General features: G+C 44.4%; 1 protein-coding gene across 1 annotated transcript; it reads right to left on the bottom strand.

The window, feature by feature from the left end:
- Window positions 1-375: 375 nt before the first annotated feature.
- Window positions 376-27869, bottom strand: FANK1 (fibronectin type III and ankyrin repeat domains 1). Its single transcript, XM_064269897.1, has 8 exons — window positions 27735-27869; window positions 15550-15715; window positions 9079-9160; window positions 7997-8071; window positions 7123-7188; window positions 4312-4477; window positions 530-1261; window positions 376-420 (listed from the first exon to the last, which is right to left on the bottom strand). The coding sequence occupies exons 1-7, from the start codon at window positions 27867-27869 to the stop codon at window positions 1049-1051; spliced, it is 903 nt and encodes a 300-aa protein (XP_064125967.1). The 3' UTR covers window positions 376-420; window positions 530-1048.
- Between the last annotated feature and the right edge of the window lie 97 nt (window positions 27870-27966).

A 27966-nucleotide genomic window follows, 5' to 3' on the forward strand; every position in this document is an offset into this window, starting at 1 on the left:
GTGACAACACCACAGACACACACTTAGGTAAAAAGATGTATTTCAAAGTGGGAACAGTTGTATGTTACAATAAAGTCACTGTGAATCTTCAACTAAATAAATAATCAAATGTATAGCCCTTGAAGATGCAGAATTTCACATCTGTAGTTCACCAGGGGTGGTGTGCTTTGTTTTACTTGGATTCCGCAGAAACACGGTGCTCTCTGATCAGAGGGTAGAAGACTTCTTCTCCATTTGCTTTTTTTTCTTTTCTTCTAATAAGGAGACTACATTCTAGACAAACAAAACAAACAGGTGAATATAACTCAAGGTTCTGGTTGTTGGTTCAATTTTTAAAGAACTACAGAATTAGCCTTGAAAGGCAAACATCCTGACCTGTCTGTCAAAAACTCTGGCCATTTCTAGGACACCTTTGCCGAACTGAAAGAGGAAACAACAAATTTTATATATATATATATATGTGTGTGTGTGTGTATACACACTTTTTCTTCTCCAAGGACAATCTTTATGTAAAGATTGAGTTGCTTACTTCGTTCTTTATACTTGCATCTGCCCCTTTGTCAAGAAGGAGCTGAACTAACGCTTCATGATTATTTAACACGGCCACCTAAAAACAAAAGTGGAAGGTGTGAGTCTGTGATCCCTTACCCAGGCGAGCACAGGCAGCAGGTGTGTCTGCTGGTACGTACAGGGGCCCTGAGTCCACAGGTGCACTGGCCGGGCCACCTGGATTTGCAGGGGCAGGCATGTGTACTGCTAACTCCACAGCGATGACAACCGCAGGAAGCATGGAAATGGAGCCTGCCTTTGTGCACATAAAATAACACGAGATGCTCAACCAGGACAGCTCAGAGTGCGGCAAGGTCTTTGCTTGAACAGGTTTGTTTGGATCTCACAATGATGGTCCTGGGGGCTGGGGCTGGGGATCCTCAAAGAAATAATTGGAAAACAGCAACAGAAACACCATAGTTCTCATGCCTTGATTAACAAGCCATGGGGACAACATCTACAACCAGACCCCAGGGCTGCTAAACTCCCGAGAATTGTCTCATGATAGGAAGATCTCTGACCTTGATTCCAAACATAAAACTGGACTGTTTTCTGAGGAAGGGCATACCATCAGAGGGGTCTTCCCATCTTTATCTTTCATGTTCACGTCAGCTCCAGCCTCAATTAAAAGAGAGGCTACTTTCTGGTTTCCAGATACTGCGGAGACGCGCATGAGCGGAGTCCACCCTGAGCCGGTGTCCACGACGTCTACCTGGGAGGCCAGACAAACAGCTGCCCTTAGCTCATGCGTTTTGTAAGTTTTTTCATCATAAACTTATAAAAAGAATCTGCCTGAATTCCCCTGGTTTACATGGCAGTCCTTTCTAGACTTGGTTAGAGTTGGCAGGACTGTGCTAATTTGATTCACTTTTATATACAGTGAGACGATGTATTAGAATCCCTTTAGCGAGTGTGGGCCCCCATGGGCTTCTTGTTGGCATCTTCACCTATATTCTTTTCCAATGGAAAAAGGGTAGCATAGAAAAATTCATCAAACATAATCACCTTACTCTTGACTCCGTGTGAACTTGTCCAGTTTTCCCTACCTATATTTAAATACAGTTTATTTTGCTTAGTTTCATGTACCATTGTAAGCAGTTTTAAATCCTTTCTGGAATATGGAGAGACACATACACCCTTATACTTACTGTTTCTTACCAGTGTTCAGCAGGAGACCCACAGGTAGAGTAAACACAGAACAACTAGCTCTATGACGCAACACAGCCTGCAAAGGTAGCCAGCCTAGTGCCTTCTCGAAAACTCTCTAGTAATAAAAGGGCTGCTTCCCATTGATCTACTCTACATCGAAATCTCTCAGTTTAGTGTTTTAAGAGAAAGATCTTAAAATGAGAAAAAGTAAATGTTGTGTTCTCCAATTCCAAGGAAGACCTTACCAATCCATGAAGAGTGGTACCAACGTGAAAGTGTGCACACACACACACACGCATGCTGACTCTGTTGCAGAGAAATTACTCAAAAACTATCTGCACTTTAGCAAAACATCAGAATGGAGTAGCCAGCAAGGAACTGCCGCAGATGCTGGGACACCGCAGGTGGTTTGTATGCATGAGATTATCCCCTGCAACACTGTTAGGGTTTGTGGCTCTTCTGTGTGCAGATAACAGCTAATCTAAAGGCAGCCTGCTCCATTACATGTGAACAATAATAAAATAATCGCTTCATATTACACGGTGCTTTCCATGGTTTGTAACTCACTTTCACACACTTTCTCTCTCTTGATCCTGAGGGATACGCAGAAATAGGAGTCTTTATCTCTAGTTTACAAGTGACTGGATCAAATTCTCAGAGGTGTCAAGTGCCTTTCCCGAGCCTACATGGCTTGGTAAGTAGAGGGATGGTTCTCTATTAAAGAAAGTAAGCTACTCTCTGTATAGAATCGTGGTATTTGGGAGAACAGTGGCACTGCCCTGTGAGGCCCCCAAATCCTCCCGTGGCCTTCCGAAGCATCAGGGGAAGCACTCGTCGAGAACAAGGGGAGGCTTGTGTTGGCGTCATCTACCCCCACTCAGCAGTCAGAGCGAACACACCTGTGCCTATTTTTCTGCTCCCTGCAAACCAGCTCTGGTGCTACAGAGAAAGATGGCATGTGTCCCAAACAAAGTGTGCCTGCCTCTGAAGCCAGGAAGCCTTCATTCCCAAAATTCCAATATTCAAATATTCACGGCAGAGATCTGCCCTATTCTCAAATATTTTCATCTTTTAGCAAAGGTCAACCTTCATTTTCAACCAGAAACTTTTACTGGGTCTAAGACGTGAGCAGAGGTTATCTTAAACAAGGGAAGCCTAGCTGTCGATACCACAGATGGCAAGTATGGCCAGGCCCCAGCTCTGAGGACCACAGGCTACTCCTTCTGGCCTTTCATGTGTATTTCTAAAATATATATTTTTAAGCACACACACACATAAGAACTGTAATAAAAAGGAATTTTCTTAATGGCTGAGATTTTCCCTTCCAGGGGACACTGTCCTCAGCTCCCAAGGTAGCAGCAACAGCAGCACAGTACACTCTCGAACCAGTGGGACCCACAGCTGAAGCCTTGCTGTCTCCAGTCACACTTTGGACGCAACCTAGAACAAATCTAACACCTTCCAGGAGGCACGACTCTGCTCAGTTTGAGTTTATTTTCTAGGTCATCCACTTAATAATGTCTCAATACTCAACACCACCTGGCAGTCCCAGTTAGGGCAACATTTTGTTTTTCGTTCTTTAGTTCCATGCCTTAACATTTCTACTTAACATCTTCCAAGTCTTGGAATAAAGTTTTCAAAGTTATCAGACCTTACCATAATTGATCTAGTTCTAGTTGTTGTTAGGTGCCATCAGGTTGGTTTCCAACTCATAGCAACCCTATTTACTACAGAAAGCAATGCTGCCTGGTCCTGTGCCATCCTCACACAATCATTGCTATGCTTGAGCTCAAGTTCTATTTACCACCTTGAAATAACTTTAAAAGTCCAAACAACTCCACTTCAACTCATTGAGTCAAACTTGTACCTGCTGATAGCAGGAAATCAAAAGCAGAGCAGCAAGCACACCTGCCCCCCAGGTAAAGACTCTAAGGGCTGATGTGCTGCATTCCTGATACAGACAGTTTGCTCTGGGAAATGTTGGGCAATGACGATCACCTTTAAGGCCAGGGGTAAAAGATAGTCTAATTTTTGAAGCAACAAGCAGAAGCACTGTAGACCCTAAGGAGCCTTAACATGCTGGTGTCCCTAGCACCTAAGACAGCATCTGGTACATGAGAGAGGCTCACTAAAGCTTTGTTGACTGACAGAATGAAGAGAGAAATAAGTGAATGAGTGAAGAAACAAACAACTAGAGGCAGCATTGGGTCCAGCCTTGGATTCAAGCACTGTTTCTATTTTTCGACATAGTGACAATCTCAGGTCTCAGCATCATGTCAGTTTTAAGGTGATCTTTTCCAAAGCTTCAGAAACCTTTTTGCTGGTAAGTCAAGCATTTCTAAGTTCAACTAATCAACAGCATCTACATAAAAACCAGTTGCCATGAAGTTGATTCCAACTGACAGCAACTCCACGTGTGTCAGAGTAGAACTCTGCTCCGTAGGGTTTTCAGTGGCTGATTTTCCCCAAGTAGGTCGCCAGGACTTTTTTGACCTGCCTCTGAGTGAACTTGATCCTCCAACCTTTCCGTTAGCAGCCGAGCACGTTAACCATCTGCACCACCTAGGGATTCCAGGTAACAATGCATCTGCGGTTAAGGAAGCAGACCCCTACCTCACAGCCGTCCTTGATCATCCACTCAATGACACCGCAGTGGCCGCCGTCTGCTGCCCAGTGCAGGGCTGTACAGCCTCCTAGGTCTCTGGTCTCCCAGGAAGCGCCGTGTTTTCGGAGATACTTCACAACATCTAGGTGTCCTGCGTAGCACGCGAGCATGAGACTGCAACACAGGGAAGCAGCAGCAGTGTGCTGTAAGTGCAGAGGTGCAGGGCGATCGGCCCAGTCAGGCAGTCACCAAACACAGGTCCACGTTTTACCCTGTTGTTGTTGTATCTTTGAGTTGATTCTGACTCATAAGCAACACAATAGGACAGAGTAGAACTGCCTCATAGGGTTTCCTAGACTATAATCGTTAAGGAACAGATTGCCAGGTCTTTTCTCCTATGGAGCTGCTAGAGGGATTCAAACCACCAACCTTTGGGATAGCAGCCGAGCACTTAACCATTGTGCCACCAGGGTTCCATTTTACACTACCTGGCTTAAACCGAGGAACCCTACTTTGAGTGGAAAAGTCATAGGAGTTATTCATATAAAATGTCTGTCTGCCCATCAACTGACAAATTGACAAACAAAATGAGAGATATCCATACAGGGGCATGTTCCTATTCAGTCATAGAAAGGAAAGAAGTACTGACACGTGCTACAACATGGATGAAACCCTGAAAACACTATGTTCCGTGAAGGAAGCCACTCACCAAGATTACATATTGTATGATTCCACGTATATGAAATGTCTGGAATATGCAAATCTATAGAGAGAGCCCTGGTGGTGCAGTGGTTAAGCGCTCAGCTGCTAACCGAAAGGTTGGTGGTTCGAACTCACTAGCACCTCTGCAGGAGAAAGGCGTGGCAGTCTGCTTCCATAACAATCACAGCCTCGGAAACCGTACGGGGCAGGTCTACTCTATCCTACAGGGTGGCTATGAGTCAGAATCAACCTGATGGCAACAGGTTTGGTTTTGGGTTCTTTTATAGCGACAGAGAGCTGACTGGTGGTTGCCAGGGTCTGGGAGAAGGAGGAGTATGGAGTGACAGCAGCGGGTATGGGCTTTCTTTCTGGGTAATGGAAACGTCCTGAAATTAGGTGATGATGGTAATGTAGCTCAGTGAACAGATTTAAAAACATTGAATTGTAAGTTTCAAACAGTGGGTTTTATGGCATGTGAATTATATTTCAATAAAAAAAGAACAATGACTGTAAATGAGTATAAAATATTGGACTTTAAAACATCTCTGAGTCCATGATGGTACTCCAACAAAAGAGAAAGGGAAAAAAATACTCATTTGACTCTATTGGAGATAACTATTTAACCAACTCCTTATGCTAATAATTGACAATTAAAAGAAAAAAATTAAACATTTCCCCTGTCTTTGTAGGATGAAATGTAGTTCATCCCCAATTGATAAGGAGAACCCCTTCTTCACAGAAGACTGCTAGCTAATAAATATAGAAGAAATCATGGAATTAGAAAATGACTTCTTTGCAACTCCCAGTTAAACAACTGATTCAAGCAAGCATCATCAGTAGATGCTAAAATCATTGGGTAAAAGGGTAACAGGGAGCCAGATACTCACAAGGTGCTGAATTATCACCCTACAGGTTACTTTCCAGCTTCAGTGGGAAAATGGTATCTTTACAAAGGAGAGACCTGGCTGCCACTGCCCCAACCAAATGGTCTGTCCCAGCATCACTAACTGCGGGACAACCTGCATTCCTGGACACCGGTATGCAGCAGGAAGCACACAGCACCAGTTCCAAAGTGTTCTGCTAAAAAGGTTAACCTACATCTGATCAAGACTTTAGACCTAATTTTAACTTGCTAGGACGTAAGATGATAGAAGAACAAGTTAAATGTCTCTCCCCAACTAGGAAAATACAGAACACAGGATATCCTGTGAGATAATTTGGTCTGCTCCCCTCAAAAAGCCATTGTTAAGAGAAATGAGAAAAAGATACAAGATCCGCCTAGAATAAAAGAGACTGAAGAGATCGAACAGTCAGATACGACGTGTGAGCATACAGACATACAAATGCTTTCACTCTCTCTTACTATCAGGTTTGAGCAATAAATTCGCCCTCTGGGGCTTTCCGGCTTCCCCTCTGCTCTGGAAAAGCTCAAGGTTGTTACCTGAAAATCTGAACAAACTCACTGGTACTGTACACAGCCGGGGGCCTCGTGGGAGGTAGTTCTCTGATACAGCCGTAATTTCTTCCATGGATACTGGTTATTTTGGATTTTCCACTTTGCTTCTTGGGTCAACCTTGGTGACTTTTTTTCAGAAAAAGTATCATTTTGATCAAATTATCAAATCTCATTATAACAGCCCAATATGAGGCTATTTTCTTTTCTTTGAATTTCCTCTACAACCACTGTTATGTCCCTTTCAAATATCTAATTTTGTTTTCCTTTTTCCTTAGATTTATGAGAGATTGATGTTTTATTGTTCAGGGCTTTGTTTAAAAAGCAGCTCTCTCACGTCTCAATAATCATTCTCATTTCTTATTAATCAATTTCTACTTTTAATCATTTCCTCCAACTCTTCTCATGTGCTTATGTGCTGGGCCCTGAGCTAGAGAAACAATACACGTAACAGATTCTCTATGAAAATCCTGCTGAATGACGGAGTCAATGAACAAGTGAATAAACTGGCTTTTGTTGTCACCATCTTTCGTTTGGAATGTACTCACCTATAGCACTGTCAGAAGACACTGAATGGGATACTTGGGGTGGAATCGAAAGCCCTCTGGGCACAAGCCTGGTAACACACTTCTGGGACGATTGGCACCTTTAGGCCACAACTTACCTGTCCTTGCCACTTCCATTCTTCAGGTTCACATCTGTGCCGTTGGAAACTAGGATTTTCACAAGCCTGAAGGAAACAAAGGTAACTGTAGCTAGGTAAGTAGCATTGACTAGGAAGCCATGATAATTCAGCGAAGCTGACCAACATGACACTTACGACAAGTCTTTGCTGCGCTTTCTTCTCCCAGAGGCCTGCTGGCTTTAACAAGGCAATAGTAGACCAGAAAACTACCTCCACATACAAACGGGGGAGAGGGGGAGGAAGGGTTCCACCCTGTGCAGAAGTTATTCATTGAAAAACGAACCAGACCGTAAGAAACAAATTGGACTATCAAAATAATTCACTGTCATTTTAATGAGCATTTTTAGTATATTTTCAAATGGCAGCATTTAATGAATACAGTTCCATATTTTTCAAAACGTCTTTTTAGCAATTAAAATATAAAGATGATTGAGAAATGAGATATTAGTATGTATGCTTATCTCTGTGTAGAATAAATAATGAAATGCATCGATGAAAATTATATCTTTGCAATCTATGAGGAAAGTTTGTCTTCCAGAATACCTGCCTCGCCTTTCTCTTTTTTAAAGAAATACAAATTCTGATAACTAGTTTTCCCAGGAGAGATAAAATATATTGAATATAATTGAATGGCTACCTCTCTTCCATGGCCTGTGATTATACAGTGTACATTCTCTCCTTGACGATAAAAAAAGAAGGCTGACTTTGTAAACCACGACATGGTACAGCTTTGGAAAGAGAAAAGAAGCTGGGTTCCTCCACAGCCCTTTTGCTCCCCAGCCCAACCCAACCGTTTGAGAGAAGCAAAAAATCCAACCGCCCACTCTAAGAGGTAAGAAGAAGAGAGCCATACCTGGTGTATCCTTTCTGGGCAGCGACCATCAAAGCAGTAAAGCCAAACTTATTGGGAACATCAACCTTAACATTGCTTGGACAAAACACAGGGAGAAGAGATTAACATGCCTGTCATGGCTCCCTGTAGGCTTACGGCTAACAGCTCTTGCTCGGCATGGGTGGCTAAAATGGTTCATTTTACCAAAAATTCCTGCTTCTTCTGGGCCATTAAGTTTTTGTTGTCTTACACCACTCTGCCTAATATTTTAAAAGATTCAAATGTACAAGAACAGAAGAGCAAACTGCTGTAATTTCACTCAAAATAGTCACTCCCTTCAACTCAAAACCATTACGCCTTGCAATAAAACTCCGCGTGAAGAGCACAGCCTCTTTAAACTGCTGAGGACATGGCGTCTTCACCACAGACAGGAGCCTGCATTTGTGGAGACCCATGTTTCTCTCTTGAACCCCTTATCGCCTCCTCAGCATAAAGCGACGCCACTCAAAGAAGAAAGCAGAGCTATTAAATGTCAGCCTGCAAGCATTGGCTGTTTGTGGGAACCTTCTCTAGCTTAGATCCTCATTTCACAAATGACTCATCCTTTAAGGCACTCGGAACTACTGATTTAAGGAAAATCTAGATAACGTCCAGTTTTCATTTAGAAGGTGGCTTTACATTAAAACCTATCTGAGGCAAGCGTATTCACCATTTTTCCTCTAGTGTCTAAGTAGCCAATTTTGAGATTCCCTTAATTTATCAGAAATTAGATGTAAGCATTTTGGGGTGAGACCTGCCTGAATGCTACGACTTGATGTAAGCAGAGGTCAGAAATTATTTCTGGGAAGAAAATGTGACACCCAGACTTGTAATATTCCTTTTATAATTTTACTTTAAAAATTATGAAATATAGCATTTACAGGGGCTTTATGACTATCTTCCCTTACTGTGCCAAACTCACAACGGTCACCTCAGATTCACTCTGGAGCCGGTCTCGAATGCCTGGGGAACGTTAGGCAAACAAAATAAAGCCGCATCATACATTTCTACACACTTCATGGACTTTTATTAAAATAAATAAAAACCTGGTAGAGTTCCCTCACCCTCCTTGAAGGATTCGAACAAGTAAATCTTCATCATTCACGTTGACGGCACGATGGAAATGCTCGCTGCTTATGGGTTCTCCTGAAGAAATTAGACACAATGCAGTCATTCAAAATATAACAAGAGAAGATTCATTCCAGCCGTATTCCCTCTGTGCCCTTGAGTGGATGGTCACATTCACCTCCAAGAAGGCATTCGGCTGTCCTGTAAGCATGCCTTAGGACTCCCACTCAATGCTGCTTTTACCGAAAAAGACCTTGATTGCACATATCAAGAGGAGAACATTTAGTCCGACCGAAAGGTTTGGGAGGAGCCCTCATGGTGCAACGGTTATGCACTCGGCTGCTAACTGAAAGGTCAGTGGTTAGAGCCCACCAGCCACTCTGCAGGAGAAAGGCCTGGCAATTTACTCCCATAAAGATTACAGCCTAGGAAACCCTATAGGGCAGTTCTACTCTGTCCTGTAGGGTCACTATGAGTTGGAATCTACTTAAAGGCACACAACAACAAAGGCCTGAGGCGTTTTCAAGATAAAAAAGTATTGTTTTGTGAATGTAATCTCACTATTTGAAAATAATCCTCTCAGATTTCATAAAATAAGCTGAGTTTAACACTTAATAAATGTCTCTCACAAGCAAGGAAAAACTCAGTCATTGTCACAGTGTACTCCTTTTGTCAAAAAGTCACTTGAAAAACAAAAATTGCTTTAACATTTGAAATCCAAAATTTCAGTTCTTCCCAGGAATATGATTCGTGTTGTCCTTGTCTTTCCTGAGCATGTGGAGGCGTAAGGGGCTCTCCCCCACAGGGAGGTGGAGCATGAGAAAGCTGAGCAGAGCAGAGCCGGGAGTGGGCACCTGAGGAACATTAAAAACACCACGGGAAACTGGCAGAAAGGAGAGCGTCCCCTCGTCCAGGGTGACACGAGCTCCTCATGGACAAGAACGGGACATAAATTCAGAAATGGGCAGAAGGTGAGCACACAGGGGAAAGCGGGAGCTGCCTGTGCTGCACCTCCACAGGATCCTCATGTACCTCACGGCTCCATTTGTTTCACGTCCCCGGACCTTCCGATTGTTTAAATCATTATTATGGGGCTTAAATGAAATATTACAAGTGAAGCACTCAGAATGGCACCTGGCATGTCATGTGGTCGAGGTTAATAGGAATAGTGATGGCAGCGGCCATTGTTGTCGTTTGGCACAGCCTCACCATCCCCTTCGTCCCAATCCCTTCCCACATTTAGAATACCTCCTTGGGGAAAGAGTAGTACAAAGGACTGATGGACCACAGCTGCCACAGCCTCCACCAGGCTAAGTCCAGCACAACTAGATGGGGCCTGGCCACCACCACCGACTGCTCTGACAGGGATCACAATAGAGGGTCCTAGACAGAGCTTGAAAAAAATGTAGAACAAAATTCTAACTCACCAAAAAAAAAAAAAAAGACCAGACTTAACTGGCCTGACAGAGACTGGAGTAACACCGAGAATATGGCCTCCGAACACCCTTTTAGCTCAGTAATGAAGTGAGTCCTGAGGTTCACCCTTCAACCAAAATTAGACAGTCCCATAAAAACAAAACAAGACTAAATGGGCACACCAGCCCAGCGGCAAGGACCAAAAGGCAAGAGGAGGCAGGAAAGCTGGTAACTGGGAACTCAAGGTCAAGAAGGGAGAATGTTGACATGTTGTGAGGTTGGTAACCAATGTCACAAAACAATATGTGCATTAACTGTTTAATAAGCAGCTAGTTTGTTCTATAAACCTTCATCTAAAGTACAATAAAATTATTTTTTAACAACAAAAAAAGAATACCTCCTTGGCCCTGATAGGCATTTGTGTTTATAATTCCTTGTCTAAATTATCGCAGAGATCTCATTCATTCATTCATTCATGTTCAACTAATATTAAGTGCTTTATATGCCAAGTCTTATGCTGGACACTGGGGTCCCCACAGAGAATGCGACAGCACTTCCACTGTAATGTCCACTTTCAGCCTATTCATATTCAAATCTGAAAAGGAAACATCCACCTTTCTCAAGCCTGCTCCCCATACTGCCAACCCAGACTGCTTCTGGGGGCTCACCGCATCACTGAGCCTCCCTCTTGTGGTGTGGCCTGCAGAGGTGCACTGGCCATGTCAGCCAAGGGGGACTAAATCTCCCAACTCCTCTCCTGACAGTGGGGAACACTCAGGGGGTCAGCTCCTGGCATGGGCACCACCTTCCCCGTTTCCTAAGAGGCTTTCAGCTGTGCACAGAGAACCAGGCAGAGTGCAAACTGGGAAAACAGGGGAGCAGAACAATGAGAGGTGGCTATCAGAACACAGCCGTTAGCTGATATCCTTCCTTTTTTTCTGGTAAAAGATAAACTTGAGCCAAGTTAAGATTGTTTTGAAATAACAATTTTGTCTACTTAAGCCTGCCAATCTCCTAAAATTTTTTAGCCACGTTATACTTCCTCTTTGTCATTCCACACATAATTTCAGACCCAAAGCTTCAAATGAAAGTATCAAGATAAACCGTCCAAGGCCAAGCCCACAGCTGCCCATGGCCTCTCAACAGAGGTCATCCTAGCCTAGTGGTTCTCAACATGTGGGGACGGGGGAGGGAAAGGGTTTTGACTGCCCCACCCTTGGGAATTTTGGCAATGTCTGGAGACATTTTTGGTTGCCACAATCTGGATGGGGGGTCCTACTGACATCTAGTGGGTCGAGACCAGGGATGCTGCTAAATAAACATCCTACAATGCACAGGACAGCCCCCAAACCAATAATTATTTGGCCCCAAATGTCAACAGGGCTGAAGCTGAGAAACTCTGGCCAATAGTAGTATGGACTTAAAGTGATATTATATGATCCAGCCACACTTTAGGTGAGTGAACTAAACCCACTCAATGCTTCCCTTCCCTCCTGCTCCCCAGAAAGGAGGGAAGATTGGTGGGGTTATAGACATCTCTATCATTCCACCCAACAGCCCCCCACTTCTATGACACTCAAACTTCAATTGCCACCAAAAATGAAAAAGTCATTCGCGTAGAGTCACCTATAAGAACATAGGAAACACACCGTATTCCTGTTAAATTTTAAAATACGGGGTCCCAACTCAAACTCTGCAAATTAAGCTGTCCCTGGAGAACGACATCATGCTTGGCAAAGTCAAGGGTCAGCAAAAAAGAGGAAGACCCATAACAAGATGGATTGACATAGTGGCTGCAACGATGGGCTCAAGCATAACAACGATTGTGAGGATGGCACAGGACTGGGCAGTGTTTCGTTCTGTTATACAGAAGGTCGCTATGAGTCGGTATCGACTCAACGACACCTGACAACAATGACAGGACTTTATACAGTTCACGGTGTTTTTCAGAGTCTCTTTCAAACCACAAAACTAGATCAGAAAGGTTGAGTAAGTGGTCTGACATCACCCAGCAAGCAGCAGACAGCACCAGAGCTCAAGGCCACACTGCTCTGAAGGCCACACTCCTTCCCTTGGACGTTTTAATTAATGTTGCGGCATCTGACCAATTCACTACAGGATTCCATTTTCATTACATTTTGGCTACAGACGGACATCTTAAATAAATATGATTCCACTGCCCCAAGGTGTTAAGTAAAAGGGGATGGATACCTAGGCAGCTTCAGAAGAGTGCTAACTCCCTGGGATTTTAAGGAAAATTCTAAAATTGCAGCCTGCATTACACCCTGTATCTGCCCTGACCACCTGCATCCCACGCCATCCATTGTACCTGACCAGCAAGCCTCTCGCAGAGGGGCCCTCTCAGCTCATCCTAACCAGGAAGCTCTGCAGCGTGAAAATAGCAGAAAACAAAATAAGTTCATCTTGTGCTGATCAGCTTGAGGACTCCTTGTAGCAAGGACTGGGGCATTTTGCTATCATGATATAATTAAAATAAATGTTTTGCCTATCCCAGCTTCTGCAAGAGGTAATCGATACTTGACTTATTCTGAGAACAAAGGTGATGCCCTCACAGAAGAGGGGAGAGAACAACGTAAATGTCCATCATCCTTTGCTTTCTCCGCACAAGGCAGCAGTGAACATCGTGAAGGGTGGGAAAGCCCTTTCTCGGCATTACCAGGTGAATCCTGCTCACACCACTTCCAGGTAAGAGGCACTGAGGAACACCACCAGAACAAACCAAATCAACTCAGCCCCACAACAGTGTTTACGTGACAGGACAAAGAATGAAAAGGCTCTTGTTGGAGCGTCCGGCTCCCCTTCCTACTTCCACTAGGGATGAAATGCCAGGGTGAGAGAATGGACCACACCCCCCACCTGAGCCCTTCAAGACTGTGGACCCAGCCCAAGGGACTGCCATCGATGAGGGCAACTGAATATACAAAAGGCAGACTCACTGCCTCTGTGCATTTGGTTTTCTCATATTTACCCTGAGTGCTGCACTTACAAATACTAAATGATCCTGCCTGTCGGGGGGATGCCCACCAATGCTTGTCTGTGCTGGATGGAACCCAGCAGGCCCACGTGAAGGGGCACCTGTGAGCAGAGGGGCAGCATGGTCTTCGGAAAGCCATGGCAGGAGGGTCGCTGAGCTGCAGGTGTGCCGGCAGGTATGACAATGTGGTGACAACACCCTTCTGAGTGGAACTGAAGTCTCTATTAAAAGCCATGAATAAATGATGAGCTCATTGGAGAAGGTATTTGCCAATTAACAAGCAGCAGTTGTTTTTCTTTCTTTTTAAGGGCCCAGCTGATTAAAATTGTGTGCCTCATTTAAGCAAGAATCACATGTACTTTACCTGGAAATTTAAAAAAAAAAAAATTTTTTTTTAAACTGAACATCCTTTATTTAAACAAAGTACATGCTTTTGTGACTCATTAAAACACTTTCAAGCTGAATGGAAATTATCACCCCAGAGAAGCATTTTCCCTTGTTCTGCAGAATGTGCACTTTTTTAATTCTTTGTTTAGCGTGATCTGCCTCCTCGAGAGAGGCTGCTTTGGAATCATAAATGTAACAGCGTAAGACAGCGGTAGCCCGCCAGCAGAGCCGAGAGCTTGCCCAGTCCTCACCAACCTCAACTGGGCGTCCTCAACACACAGAGAACTAACTCAGGTTCTGCTGCTCTGCCTTCTCTTCCTTCCCCTCAAAACTCCAGCAGCTAAATCTCTCTCACATGTAAAAGCAAGTGCTTTCCATGCAGTCAGGTTAAGAAGCAAGCCCTCTTTTCGGATCAGTATCACTATCACTCACTGCCCACTTCGAACATCTCCTCTGAAGTAATATTTTCATGGCTAGCTGAGCCGCGCTTAGGAATGTGTAGAGTCACCACTCCCAGCTTCGACTAAACTGTTAGCTAGACTAAGGCCCATTCCCCTAGTTCTCTGTTTTTCAACCAAAGATATTATAAGAAAAAAAAAAAAAAAACCATTGCCATTGAGTTGACTCCAACTCATAGCGACCCGGTAGGACAGAGTAGAACTACCCCATAGGGTTTCCAAGGAGTGGCTGGTGGATTCCAACTGCTGACCTTTTGGTTAGCAGCTAAACGCTTAACCACTATGCCACCAGGGCTTCCGAAGATATTATAGGCTAACTCAAAATCTGAATTATCTTTAATCCACAGCAACATTTCCATGAATGAACACCTAAAAGACATAACTGTAATCCACAGAGAATACATACAATACACGTGTACGTACAAATACACATGCAAGCCAAAGGCTACACTGGATACAATTTTTAAACAATTTTTTACTTGCTAGAGGAAGGTTTCCATTGTGCAACCAAAATGACTTATCTGCATTTGCTGTGGGCAGCCAGGAGGAATATTTCTGAAAATTTGAATCTTTACAACGTTCTAGCTCAAAGATGGCACTGGCTACAATATCTTTAAAATCTTTTGAAATACAGGTCATAGAAAATATTTGCACCCTTAAAAATGAACTGGGAAAAGAACTGGTCAGAGGCTCTGTGGCCAGCCTCTTCCAGCCACCACCTCCTCCATGTGGGGCTCTTACCCTTCCACGTCGAGTGAAAGAAACAATGCTAGTTCTCCCTCCCTCACAGCATCCGCGGGAATCAGATTTGTGTGTCAAGTCAAGGAGCATGCAGTAAAGTTGTCCAAAGGGGACAAGATCCTGCATAGCCCTCCTCACCCAAGGCCACCCAGGCAGGCAGACTGATTCTCCACTTGGGGGAAGCTGGCCCAGCCACATACCTTTGGCCCATTTCCTAAGACAACTCTACCCTTTTGTACCAAATGGATGTTGTCCAACATGGCAGTCCTGGCACAAAAGCAGCTCTCTTAATTTGTTAAAGCACAATTAGAACCCCTTGCCTTGTGGCAAGTCCTACCCAGTGAACGATATTATCACAGAGTTTAAAAACATCACAGTTTTACTTCCAGTATGGCCGAGTAAAAGACGGTATTTTTATCTCTAAATTGCTCATCGTCTTCATTTATCTTGAAGGGCTTTAGTATACTTACTGGTCGTAGATACTGAGATGACTGGACTGTATTGGTATTCTCCAGAGGGACTGGTGACCTTCAGTCGAAATCGATAGAGCGTCCTTGGCTCCAGACCTTCCACAACATGCTTTGTTGCGTATCCCCTAAACCGAGGAAGACACACAAACTGATAAGACCAGCTGATCTAAGTAATATTCTCTGATCAATTATTAGAAGAACAACTGAAGAAGGTTCTTGAATACTATCTATATCCAGGACATCTCTGACCTCTGCTGTTGACCCACCAGTCTCCCACACTAGGCTGCAAGTCCCAGGGAGCAAGGGACCAAGCCACCCCTGGTACTGCTATCCCTACCCAGCACGTGTCCTCTCCATTTCCCAGGGCCTAGTCCAGCACGTGACAGGTAGCTGCCACACAATTTTGCACTTTGGACAAATAACTGAGTTAACCCATGACATCTGTCCTCAAATGATAAATTTGCATGTTTGAAAGGTAATGCAGGCAGTAAGATAGTAGATATGTGGGTTTCAAGGGGGTCTTAGAGTGAATGGGGAAGGTTCTCTAGTCGATGGCTGCATATCTGCATGCAAAGTACTACTAAAGGGAGAGGAGCTGAAGAAGTGAACACGTGAATGCTGGCAGAACATGAGAACTATGCCACTGGGGAATCTGACAGCGTACATGGGAAACCACTCTAACGTCATGTCCCATGGTTAAGTTCATCTAGGAATGCTGTGGGAAACGGATACTGCATACTTCTGGGACAGAAAACTGATTACAGCCTGGCGATGGAAAGCCACACACCCCCGGGGGAGAGGCGCTGCGTCTAATTGTTGGAGCCCACAGATGGAGCAACGAGCAGCACGGTGAGATGTGCTGTCTGCTCCTCAGGAGACCTGGGACCCAGCAGAGGTGCTAAGATCCCACCCTCTGCTCAGAAGGCAGTCCCAGGGACCTGGCTGTGACTTGGCAGTTCTAGGCTATAAGGTCTCCTGAGGCCCCCAGAGCTGCATTGGTTTCCCAGTTCAGCCAGAAACAGACCTCAGTTTCCCTTTGCTGCCAAAAATCTTGATTGGAAGCTGACTAGACTCCATGTACCCCCTTTCCAATCCTTCATCTAAATTTCTCTCTCCTCATACTGAGAGGCTTGATTTTTTTTTAGGGTTTTTCTGGAGGAGGGGCACTATTTCCAGCTTTCTTTCTTTCCTGCTTCAATACCCAACGCAGTCCTTGTTCTCTCTCTCCAGGACACTCTCCACAGATCCTTGAGGCACTTCCCTAACCCATAGGTAGCGGCTTCCCAGGCAGACAGACGAGAAAGAATGACTCATGCAATACGAGAAAGAATGTTGGGTTCGAAAGACACAGAGCACTCATGGATCGGCATGGTCTGCTCTAGCAAGAGCCAAGAGTGACCAAGGAGTCTGGCGAACTCTCAGGCCAGGTGAGTCTGGATGTGCGTTCCTGAGAGAGGAGTCCCCAGTAAATCTGAAGACCGAGAAAACCATTTTGAAAACTGAGAAATATTTATAGTCTCATTTCCTTTGTGTTTTTCTCTCTTGTTTATCCAAAATGTAAATTTTCAAGCTGAAATAAATCCTGAATACTCTGTGATGCCTTTTTGATATCACTTGTTACTTCAGGCCCCCAAATCTAAATGACTCCTTGGGTGTGGCTCTAACAGAGAGCCCAGAGAGAGACTGGGTGTGGCCTCCAACAACCCCTTCCCATCCCTGAATGCCGCCATGTGCCTCTTCCCTCAGAGACAGAGCCCACGTCCTCCCCTTGAGCAGGTGGAATGTAGCAGAAGTGACACTGTGTGAGGTCTGGGCCTAGGGCTGAAGGCTCCTGGAAGCTTCTGCCTTTGCTCTCTTAGGAGTGAGCCACCACGTAAAGAAGTTCAACTATCCCACTGGAGAGAGTGGCCACTTGGTAAGAGGCCCTGGAAGAGGAGAGATAGTAAAGAGAGAAAAAGAATACTGGTCAGCCTTAAGCTGACCAGCCACACTAGCCAAGGCATCAGACATAGATATGAGTGAAGCCATTTGGGTCCTCCAGTCCCAATAGAGCTGTCTCAGCCAAACAACACAGTGAGCAGGGACAAGCCATCCCCCTGCCCAAATTTCAGAATCATGAGCAAACACGTGATTGTCTTTGCTGTAAGCCTCTGTGTTTTGGGGTGGTTTGTTATGCAACAACAGATAACTGATGCATCTTGTATAACATAAGCAAAAACTGTAATAAAGGCAATGAAGAAATGATACCAATGGCATAAAAATATATATATAACATTTGAATCAAGAAGCCAAGGAAATAGAGAAGTGTTAGGAATAGATATAAATACATTTACCACAAAAGTAAAAACTCTAGAGCCAACATAAATACTCAGAAAATTGCCAGTGGGTTAAAACAGAACAACACACCCAGAAATACATCAGCCTGGCACCAAGTAGTCTTCCCATGAACCGGTGGATTTTATAGTAACTGAACATGTCCTTGAACCCTTAGATATATGAACCATAGAAACCGAGTCCCCCCAAATTTGCAGCATCTGAAAAGACCTTCAGGAACTCAATGAGAACCAGAATATCCAAGCCTCAAAGGCATTCAGTGCCAGGTGGCAAGGACTTAACAAAGATTTAGACTAAAATAAAACCAAATGTACTTCAATAATATTCAATATTGCTAAACATCCTAAGACCACACTGAAGTAAACAGCAACTTCTTAACTCTTAGAAAGGGAAATAAAAGAACTATTTTAGAAAACATGTTACTGAGCACATTTGTGCATTTCCTCCTACTAGATATAGCTCCATTTTCTAACTAGCTCATTGCTATATCCTCAGTTCTTACAACTGTCCAGCATATTTGCTGATTAAATGAATTGGTCTTGTCATGGGGCTGAAGGCTCTCACAATGTCAGTAGAGATGGCTCCATGGAGAATACCAAGACACAGCAGTTCCTGGGACACAACTGCCCACTGGGGTGTTCTTGTTGTTGTTAGGTGCCATCAAGTCTATTTCAACTCACAGTTACCTCGTATCACAGAGCAAAACTGCCTCCATAGGGTTTTCTAGGCTGTACTCTTTACGGTGGCAGATCACCAGGTCTTTTCTCCCATGGAGCCTCTGGGTGATTTGAACTACCTACCTTTCAGTTAGCAGCTGAACACTTAACCATTGCATCCCCAGGGGTCCTGGTGGATTGGGCTACTTCACGATAATTACAGCACAGACAGGAATGACTAACAAAGGCAATTCAGAAACCTATGGAGAAGCCCAGCTTAGACATGGTGATGTAAAGAAAGAATTTTAGACTTATTTCCACAATAGAGGAAAGTACTCAAAAATGCAAAACACACCCTTATTTTCATTTCATCAATCACCAAATGTTTGATATAAGAACAGATGGAACACAAAACATAAAGTAAATATTGGAATGTCCAAGGACTCCATCAACAGACTTCTATCTGTACTCACTGGCCTAGCATTCCGGTCCAGTGTCACACTGATGACTACAGCATTTGTATCTCCAGCCCAGACCTCTCCCCAGGACCCTTCTTCTCCAACTGCCTCCTTCACACCTCTACATGGACGTCTGATAGTCCAAATGGACCTTTTACTTTACTTGCAGTCTTCCCATCTCTGTTGCTCTAGTTCCTCAGGCCCATAGCCTTGGTGCCATCAGTGTGGGACTGTGTTAATGTCCACAAGTATTTCCTGTTCCTCCAAGGATTCTATGCCTCTGCCCAGTGAATGCAGACATGGCCATGTGACTCGCTTTGAGCCATAAAGTATATGCAGAAGTGAATGTGTCATTCCAGGTGGGAATTTCAAGAAACAATGCACCATGTTCTCTTCCCCTCTGTTGCATGACTGAAAATGCTCTAGACAGAGGCTGCAGCATCAGCCTGGGCTGTGGAGTGACGACAACATGGAATGGAGCCATAGCCCACCCATGATGGACATTTTGGGTGAGAACAAGCCACCGTTACTGTAAGCCACTGAGATTTCACGACTGATGGTTGATGCAACATAACGTGGCCAATCCTGGCCATTACATATCCCTTGCTCATCCATCCTGTTTCTCTCTCATCCCATATCTGGTCCACAGCAGATTTTTCGAAACTATCTTTAAAATATAACCTGAATTCAACCACTTCTTGCACACTGGTCCATTTTCTCTCACCTAAGTTATTGCAAAAGCCTCCTAACTAGCCCTCCCTACTGCTTTTTTTTTTTTACTGCTTACTGCTTGGCTGCCTTGCTCCCCTGCAGCCTAGTCTCAACTCTAAAGCTGGAAGGATGCTCATAAAACCATGCCAGACCATGCCCCGCTCCTCAGCCCAACAGTCTCCAGTGGCTTTCCCCATCTCTGTCACAGCAAAAGTCAAAGCTCTTGGTAATTCACAAGATCCTAGGGTTACCTCCCATGACCTCTGCTCCTTACTCACCACCACCCCCGCACTGGCCCAATATTCTTGGAACACACCAAACACACTCCTACCTCAAGGTTTTGCACTTGCTATTTCCTCTGCCTGGAATGTTTACCCCCCAGGTATTCCCAAGGCTCTAGCTATCCCTCAGTTGTTCTCAGGGAAGCCTTCCTCACCTCCACCCCAGGCCCCAACTCTTCCTAGGCTTTCTCTCCTTAGTATTTATCATCACTTAACACATTACAGGAGCCCTGGTGGAGTAGTGGTTAAGAGCTCAGGTGTTAACCAAAAGGTATGCAGTACAAATCCACCAGCCGCTTCTTAGAAACCCTATAGAGCAGTTCTGCTCTGTCATGTAAGGTCACTAAGAGTCGGAATCGACTCAACAGCAATGGGTTTTGTTGGCTAATATAAGGGGAACTTGAGGCACTTACTGATGATGATCAAAGACTACAGCCATCAGTATGGATTGTAACTTAGCATAAAGAAAACAAAATCCTCACTACTGGACCAATAAGCAACATCATGATTAACGCAGAAAATAGTGAAGTTGTCAAGGATTTTATTTTACTTGGATCCATAATCAATGCCCATGGAAGCAGCAGTCAAGAAATCAAATGATGCATTGCGTTGGGCAAATCTGCTGCAAAAGACCTCTTTAAAGTGTTTTAAAAAAAAAAGCAAAGATGTCACTTTAAGTATTAAGATGCACCTGATCCAAGGCATGGTGTTTTCAATCACTTCATATGCATGTGAAAGCCAGATAATGAATAAGAAGACCGAAGAAGAATCAATGCATTTAAACTATGGTATTGGCAAAAAAAAAAAAAAATTTTTTTTTTATTGGCAAAGGATATTGAATACACCATGAATATTAAATACACCATGAATACTGAATACACCAGATGAATGAACAGATCTGTCTTGGGAGAAGTACAGCCAGAATACTCCTCAGACGTGAGGATGGCGAGACTTCGTTTCATGTACTTTGGGCATGTTATCAGGAGGGACCAGTCCATGGAAAAGGACATCGTGCTCAGTAGAGGGTCAGCGAAAAAGAGGAAGACCCTCAATGAGACAGCCTGACACAGTGACCGCAACAATGGGCTCATTCATTGGAACGATTGTGAGGATGGAGCAGGACCGGGCAGGGCTTTGTTCTGTTGTGCACAGGCTCCCTGAGTCAGAACTGACAGTAACTAAGTTTTTACTTATTGATCTTATTTATCATCTGTCTCCTTCATCTGGAGGAATTTTTGTTTGTCCAGCGCTGCACCTCCAGCACCCAGGATAGTGTCTGGCACATAGTGCCCAGTGCAAGCCCAGTGCCATCAAGTCGATTCTGACTCATAGTAGGTACCCAATAACACATGCTGAGTGGACGAATGAAATACGTGATAAGGATACCAGCTGCCCCCGGAATTCCGAGAGAGCAGACAACAGACAGGAGGAGAATTTCCCAGTGGAGGCAGAATCTCTCTTGGGCTTGAAGGATGGGCTGGGGGAAAATAGTTCTAAACAGGGAAAACAGCTAAACACACACGCCAAAGAAGTCAACATACATTCAAAAGACAGAAAGCACACCAAAGTGGAGGGTCTGTGCTCAGAAATAAGAGCTAACAAGAGAGGCAGGGTGTGGGAAACTGAAGGTATCAGATGTGAGACCCTAAGGGGCTTGCCCTGCATCCTACGAGCAATGGAGACTCTTTAGAGTCCTTGATCAAAGGAAGAGTAGCTTAGGATGAAGGGCCAGAAGGCAAGAAAAGGACAAAGCCCATCCATTCAATCAACATATATGCTAATGTTGTAACTGGGGATACAGCTATGAACCAAAGATGGTGCTTACATTTTAGCAGGGGGAATGCCACCACATTCTAAGCACAAACACCACGAGCCCGATATTGGGTGGGGCAGCAGAAAGAACAACGTGGGTAGCACAGAAGGATTTGGCAAACGCAGAACTCACAAAGCCGGTGTAACTGTTGGGCTGTGAGAAGCCATGAGGAGCATCACGTCAGAGACAACCCTACGAACTCAAGACTGGCCAGTGGCTCCTATGATCAGAGATGAACAAGTTGGGAGAAGTTCTTAAATCCGCCATCCCAACGTCAAATATTCTAGACAGTCGCTTTTTAAGAAAAAACATTTCCTAGTTTTAATGCAACGTACAGAAAGTGATGCAACAGAGCAAAAGAGGTCAAGAGTAATACGGTCTAATTCTGCCACCTAGTGTCACGGTCTACACTGCATAAAGCTCAGAGCTGCTGGTCTGGGGATGCTGCTGCAGGCTCCACAAGGCAGGGCCATCACCTGCATGCCTGCTCCAGACTCGATGGCACTCAGGACTCTGGGGAAACACACACATCGCACCAGACACATTGGGCTGGAGGCCATCCATGTGGGCTGCATGTTCACTAGGTGAGGCTGTTGTCCCAGCCATGCAGCAAAGGAGAACAGCAACCAGGCAAGAAAGGAGTGCCTATGATAGCCGCCTATCCCCAATATTCGCCAGCATAGCTTGTGGTACCAGGGAAATGGGGGGAAAAAAACAACGTATTTCTCTCCGTAGAAATACTTATTATAACTCATATTCTTTTAGATGGAAACTATCTAACAGAGAATAATGCGTGACATAATTAAAGAATAACATTTTCCAGTAGTCAGGCCAAAAATTATTTTCACATGGTAACTACATTTTGGATAATGCATCTTTTTCGGGGGGGGGGGAGCACAGAAAATTGTTCTCAGATCTCAGGGATATCACCCAGATCTCAGGGATATCACCCAGATCTCAGGGATATCACCCAGATAACAGCGGAAGCTCCATCTATGCCCTGCCATCAGCACCCTTATCACCATCTGTGTGACGAGAGAAAGTTCTGCATCTTGGCTTCATGGGTGTCCACACCTGGCTGTAATACTGCTCTGCAGTTTTCCCAGGTGCCACCACTGGGGAGATGGGTGGAAAGCACACAGTGTCCCTCTGTAGTATCTCTTACAATTGCGTGTAAATCTACAATTGTCACAAAATAAAGAGATGAAGAAATGTTTGCAACTCGTGTACAGTATCCTCAAATCACACAGAAAGTCATTTTACAAGTGGCAAAGCTGCCATCACCAAGAAACGCGTCAGGTTCAAATGAAGATGAAGAGAAAAGGGCTTCTTGATGGCTCCTGTCGCATTCACATATGTATTCACACAACGGGGATTCTGCAGGCCTGCTGTGTGCCAGGCGCCATGTGGGGGCTGGAGACAGGGTGTTAGGCCAGCAGGAATGGTGGCTGTCTCTCACTGACTTCACAGACCAGTAAACCGGTTGCTGCCACGTCAACTCTGATTCATGGTGGCCCTGACTCGTGGTGACCCAAGTGCGTCAGAGTAGAACTGTGCTGCACGGGGTTTCCAAGGGCTGATATTCCTGAAGTAGACTTCCAGGCCTTTCTTCCGAGGCACCTCTGGATGCACTCGAACCACCAACTTTTCGGTCAGCAGCTGAGCATGTTAACCATTTGCACCACCCAAGGACTCCTATATGCTGGTTGGGAGACAGAAAACGAACAAGCAAACAAGTGAAATGATTCCAGGCCAAGCTCAATGCTATGAAGCCTGGAGAACAAGGTCATGGGACAGAGAATGTCCGGGGTGGAAGGATGGCTACTTTAGATGGCCCCTCTGAGGGGGGCATATGTGATCCGATGACATCTAAATGATGTGAAGGAACCAGCCATATAAAGACAGAGGAAACACCACACATTCTAGGGACAGGCCAGAAGAAAGGCCCTGACGTGGAACTAGCTTGTCCTGGTCAAGGCCGAGACAGGGGCAGCCAGTTTGGCTGGAGATGGCTGACTGAGCGGAGTGTAGAAAAGACGTGAAGTCAGAGAAGTTGACCCGTGTAGACCATGCACGGCCCCACCCACACCTGTGACTAAAACAGCCTGAACACCTAATTTTATCAAACCATCTTTTGATGCTGTCTCTACATTCTGAATTTTAAAAAATATTGCATTTGAATATTTCAGAAGAAGCTCTCAAAGGTATAGGAAGTTTAATTTCAAAATTACTGCTAACGTGTTATTTTCCAAAAATTATAATTCATAAGGAGCATGAATGCAAATGATGCTGACTCATTGTTTAATTTCAGAACAAGCAGAGACTTTTCAGAGACAATAGAAAGCACTCTAGCTAATCGGGGAACTAAAGCAAAGCGGGAAGCAACTCAACATTGCACCTACGTATAAATGATACCATAAGTGTGCATTTTGGGGTCTTCTTCTTCAATTGAAAACCTGAACCACTGCTCCTGAGGTCCTTGTCGTTTCGCTTTCTTCTCCAGATCCCAGTATAATTCAATGCTGTGATGAGTCACTTTGCCCACAACAGGTGGATGAGGCTTTGAGGATGGCGAGATTTCTAAAAAAGAACAATACAGTATTTCAGGGCGCCATTTCCCTAAGGGAGAGAGGCCATCTGAGTGCATTACAGGTGCTTGGTGATCAAACTGTGTTTTCCTACGCCTCAGGTGTCCACATGGTATACCTCCCATTGCTTGAAAAGTTGAAATGGTACAGAATTCCGCTGCTATAGGAGCTACCACATATTCTTCAACAAGCAGGTAGTACCCCACCTCTCAATATCATGCTTCACTGGCAGGCCCTTCCAAGAGGCTGGTCAACATATCAAGCTAATTAGGTTGCTCTTTGAGCTGATGGGGATCAATCTGCTGCTGCTGGAACTCTTCAGTGAGCCAGCTGGTAAAGATGCTATAAACAAAGCCAATAGACAAATGATGTATCTGGTCCAAATATTTATAACATAGATGACAGAGGGTGGATGTCAATTCTATGTATACAGCTCTACAAACTGATAAGCTTAAGTCAGAAGGCTAATAACAAACCAGGCAAAAGATGAGCAATGCACTGAACAGCAACTACAATGGCCAATGTCATCCCCTAGTAGTGGAGCCCTGGTGGTGTAGTGGTTAAGAACTCAGCTCCTAACAGAAAGGTCAGCAGTTCGAATCCACAAGCTGCTCTTTGGAAACCCTAGGGGGCAGTTCTACTCTGTCCTACAGGGTGGGTAACTATGAGTCAGGACCAACTCGATGGCAACAGGTTTGGTTTGAGTGTAGTCACAGACTGACAACAACGGGGCATAACTTCATATCCAGTCAGATTACAGCACAGGGAGAGATAGTCTCAAACGTTTGTGGTGGAAAAACGTGAATTACAGTCTCAAGGAAGCAACATGGAGCATCTATTAAAATTAAAAGTACAAACGGGAACAACCAAAAGGAAAATAATGAGAACACTCACGCATTGTGAAGAATGTAACCAATGTCACTGAACAACTTGCATAGAAATTGTTGAATGGGGACCTAAACTGCTGTGTAAATTTTCACCAAAAACAATAAAAAAAAAAAAAATTTTTTTTAATTAAAAATGCATATACCCTTCTTTTCAGCCATCCTACCCTTGGGAATCTCTCCCATAGAAATCAGAGCACCATACAGTGACACACACGAGGACACCAGGTACGAGCGTTTTCATCAGTAAGGAGACGGCCAACTACATCACGCTACAACCATACACAGAGTATTACGCAGCCCTTTCAAAAATGAACTAACCTCATACTAGATGTTTGGAAGGATTCCCATAAAGATGTGAGTTTTGTTCTTCTGCCAGACTTTAAGTTCCTTGAGCTCTGGGTCCATGTTGGTGACTTTTCACCCTCAAAAATATCACTAAGTTACCACTTTGGTTATTCAGAAAGAAAAGGTCTTGCGCTTCCCTAGAGCCAAAGCCCCCATATCCCCAGTAGCTGACCCACAGTTCTCAGCAGATCCCAGACCCTGCTACAGTGTTGCCCCCAGAGAGGAAGGCAGAGCTGCCCCGGTCTTGCCAGCCCCAGTCTGGACAGTAGGAGAAGAGAGAACCCAACCCCTAATTTCCTTTATGTTGGGGTCACAGAGATACACTAGGCAGTAGCCTCAGAGCTAATTTTCCCCCCTTATTTTCCTAATTTTTATAGAAAATGTGTCGTGTCATGATAGAATTAGACAAATTCTGGGTTTGAAACTCAAACTTTGAAACAGAGCCAAGAATACTCCAGAGCATTTTTGTGATCGTTAAATAACGCATATAAAGTATCTAAATAAATGATGGTATATGTCATACCAAGGAATCCCATACAGCAGCTAACATAACTAGATTCGCAGGCGTCGACAGATAAATCTCAAAATTGAGTTACACAGGGTACAAATAAATATAATACATTATTACACCATTAATGTAAATTTTAGAACAAGCCATACCACATCACATAGTATTTATACATACACAGAGATGCGGTAAAAGTTAGAAATACCACAGGAAGAATACACACCACCAGGATGCTGTTATTGCAGTATGGTCAGGGATGAGACTGAGACCCAAGGGCATGGGGTGAGCGCCTTACCACGATATTTATGAGGCTTTATTTTAAAAAATAAAGAGGGAGAAAGAGTACTAAAAGCCAGAAAAACAGGGAGAGAAAGAAACGGAAAGGAAGAAAAAGAACTGAATACACAGGGCAAAATGCTAACATCCGAAACCTATAGAGTACATCTGGATGTACAACTTTTATGTGCTGGCGCAGTGGTTAAGTGACACAACTGCTAGCCAAAAGGTCGGCATTTCGAATCCACCAGCCATTCCTTGAAAATTCTATGGGGCAGTTCTAGTCTGTCCTACAGGGTCGCTATGGGTCAGAATCAACTCCAAGGCAAGAGTTTTTTTTTTTTTTTCCTAATAATTCATTTTTTAAATAACAATAAAAAATAAATGCTAGCTATTACTCTTACAGGGCTGTGGCTTTCTTACAGAAGTCTATGTGGGAGGGGAGCAATGAGGACCTACTTGTGCCAGGCACTGGCTTGCAGCATGAGTCAGCAGATCTGGCTGGTGACCGGGATGATGACTCACACACTCACATCGTGACAGCATTGTTGAACAACATTTTTTTCAAAGCCCTCTAAAAAAGACCAGGATTGGCAGGCTGTTATAGATTACCCCTAACATAACCAGAAGCCAGGCAATAATTCTTCTCCAAAGATTACCTGGCGAGAATCACACTCAACATCAGGACAGGTAAGAAAGTCTAAGTTCACGTCAGATTTCAGAAGGGACAAACGAAAAGGCTAGCCCTGGATTTACACGAGGATTAAAAAGCTAACTTTCCCAGATACACATGAGTTACTCATGCCTTGCTCTTTACTAAGGAGCCCTGGTGGCACAGTGGTTAAGCCCTTGGCTGCTCACCAAAAGTTTGGCCATTTGAACCTACCAGCTGGAGGTTTCTCCGCAGGAGGAAGATGTGGCAGTCTGCTTCGGTAAAGGTTACTGCCTTGGAAACCCTGTGGGGAAGTTCTACTCCATCCTTTAGGGTCGCTATGAGTCAGGATTGACTCAAAAGCAATGGGTTTGTTGGGTTTGCTTTGGTTTTGCTTTGGTTTTGCTTGTTGCTAGTCATTGACCCCAGCGAAAAAGAAAAGACCTTCCACCAGTGAGCTTGGCACAGCCATAAAGGGTCCACTATCACCAGGGTTCACCATGACCAGACCTGGCACCTGCCCACTTCCAGCTGCCAGCTTAGACCCTAGGAGGAACCTTCCCTGCTATCTGTCACCCCTGCAGCTCTGGTACGGAGCCTGGGAAAGGTCTGGTGTTCGGAAGATTGGTTTATTGCTACTCACTCTTTTTCAGCAGTGATCCAAATTCAACCCCACCCTTGGCCTCTCCATGATGTAGCACGTGGGCTGAGTGAAGGCGTGTTCGTGCGGACACTTGGGAACAGCAGACTGGCTGTTACTAAGGCACCGCTGAGCTCCCGCAGCAACACCGATGGTGCGCACACTGGCCATCAGTGATGTTCCATGTCTTCTGTCCTGAGAGGTGACACTTATCCAAACGCAAACCCCTGCCAGTCCAGAACACATTCGTGCCACACAGGATTGGAAT

This window comes from Loxodonta africana, chromosome 16 (assembly GCF_030014295.1).
Source record: "Loxodonta africana isolate mLoxAfr1 chromosome 16, mLoxAfr1.hap2, whole genome shotgun sequence".
Classification (NCBI taxonomy): Eukaryota; Metazoa; Chordata; class Mammalia; order Proboscidea; family Elephantidae; genus Loxodonta; species Loxodonta africana.

What these genes read in the sequence shown, in the direction of transcription:
- FANK1 (XM_064269897.1), bottom strand. Translation starts at nt 27,869, where the DNA reads ATGGCCAGTGTGCGCACCATCGGTGTTGCTGCGGGAGCTCAGCGGTGC. An exon ending in ACATCATGGAGAGGCCAAGG is followed by an intron (nt 15,716 to 27,734) that starts GTGGGGTTGAAT and finishes AATATTACTTAG; the next exon opens with ATCAGCTGGTCTTATCAGTT. An exon ending in GCCCAGAAAGGATACACCAG is followed by an intron (nt 7,189 to 7,996) that starts GTATGGCTCTCT and finishes TGTTTCCTTCAG; the next exon opens with GCTTGTGAAAATCCTAGTTT.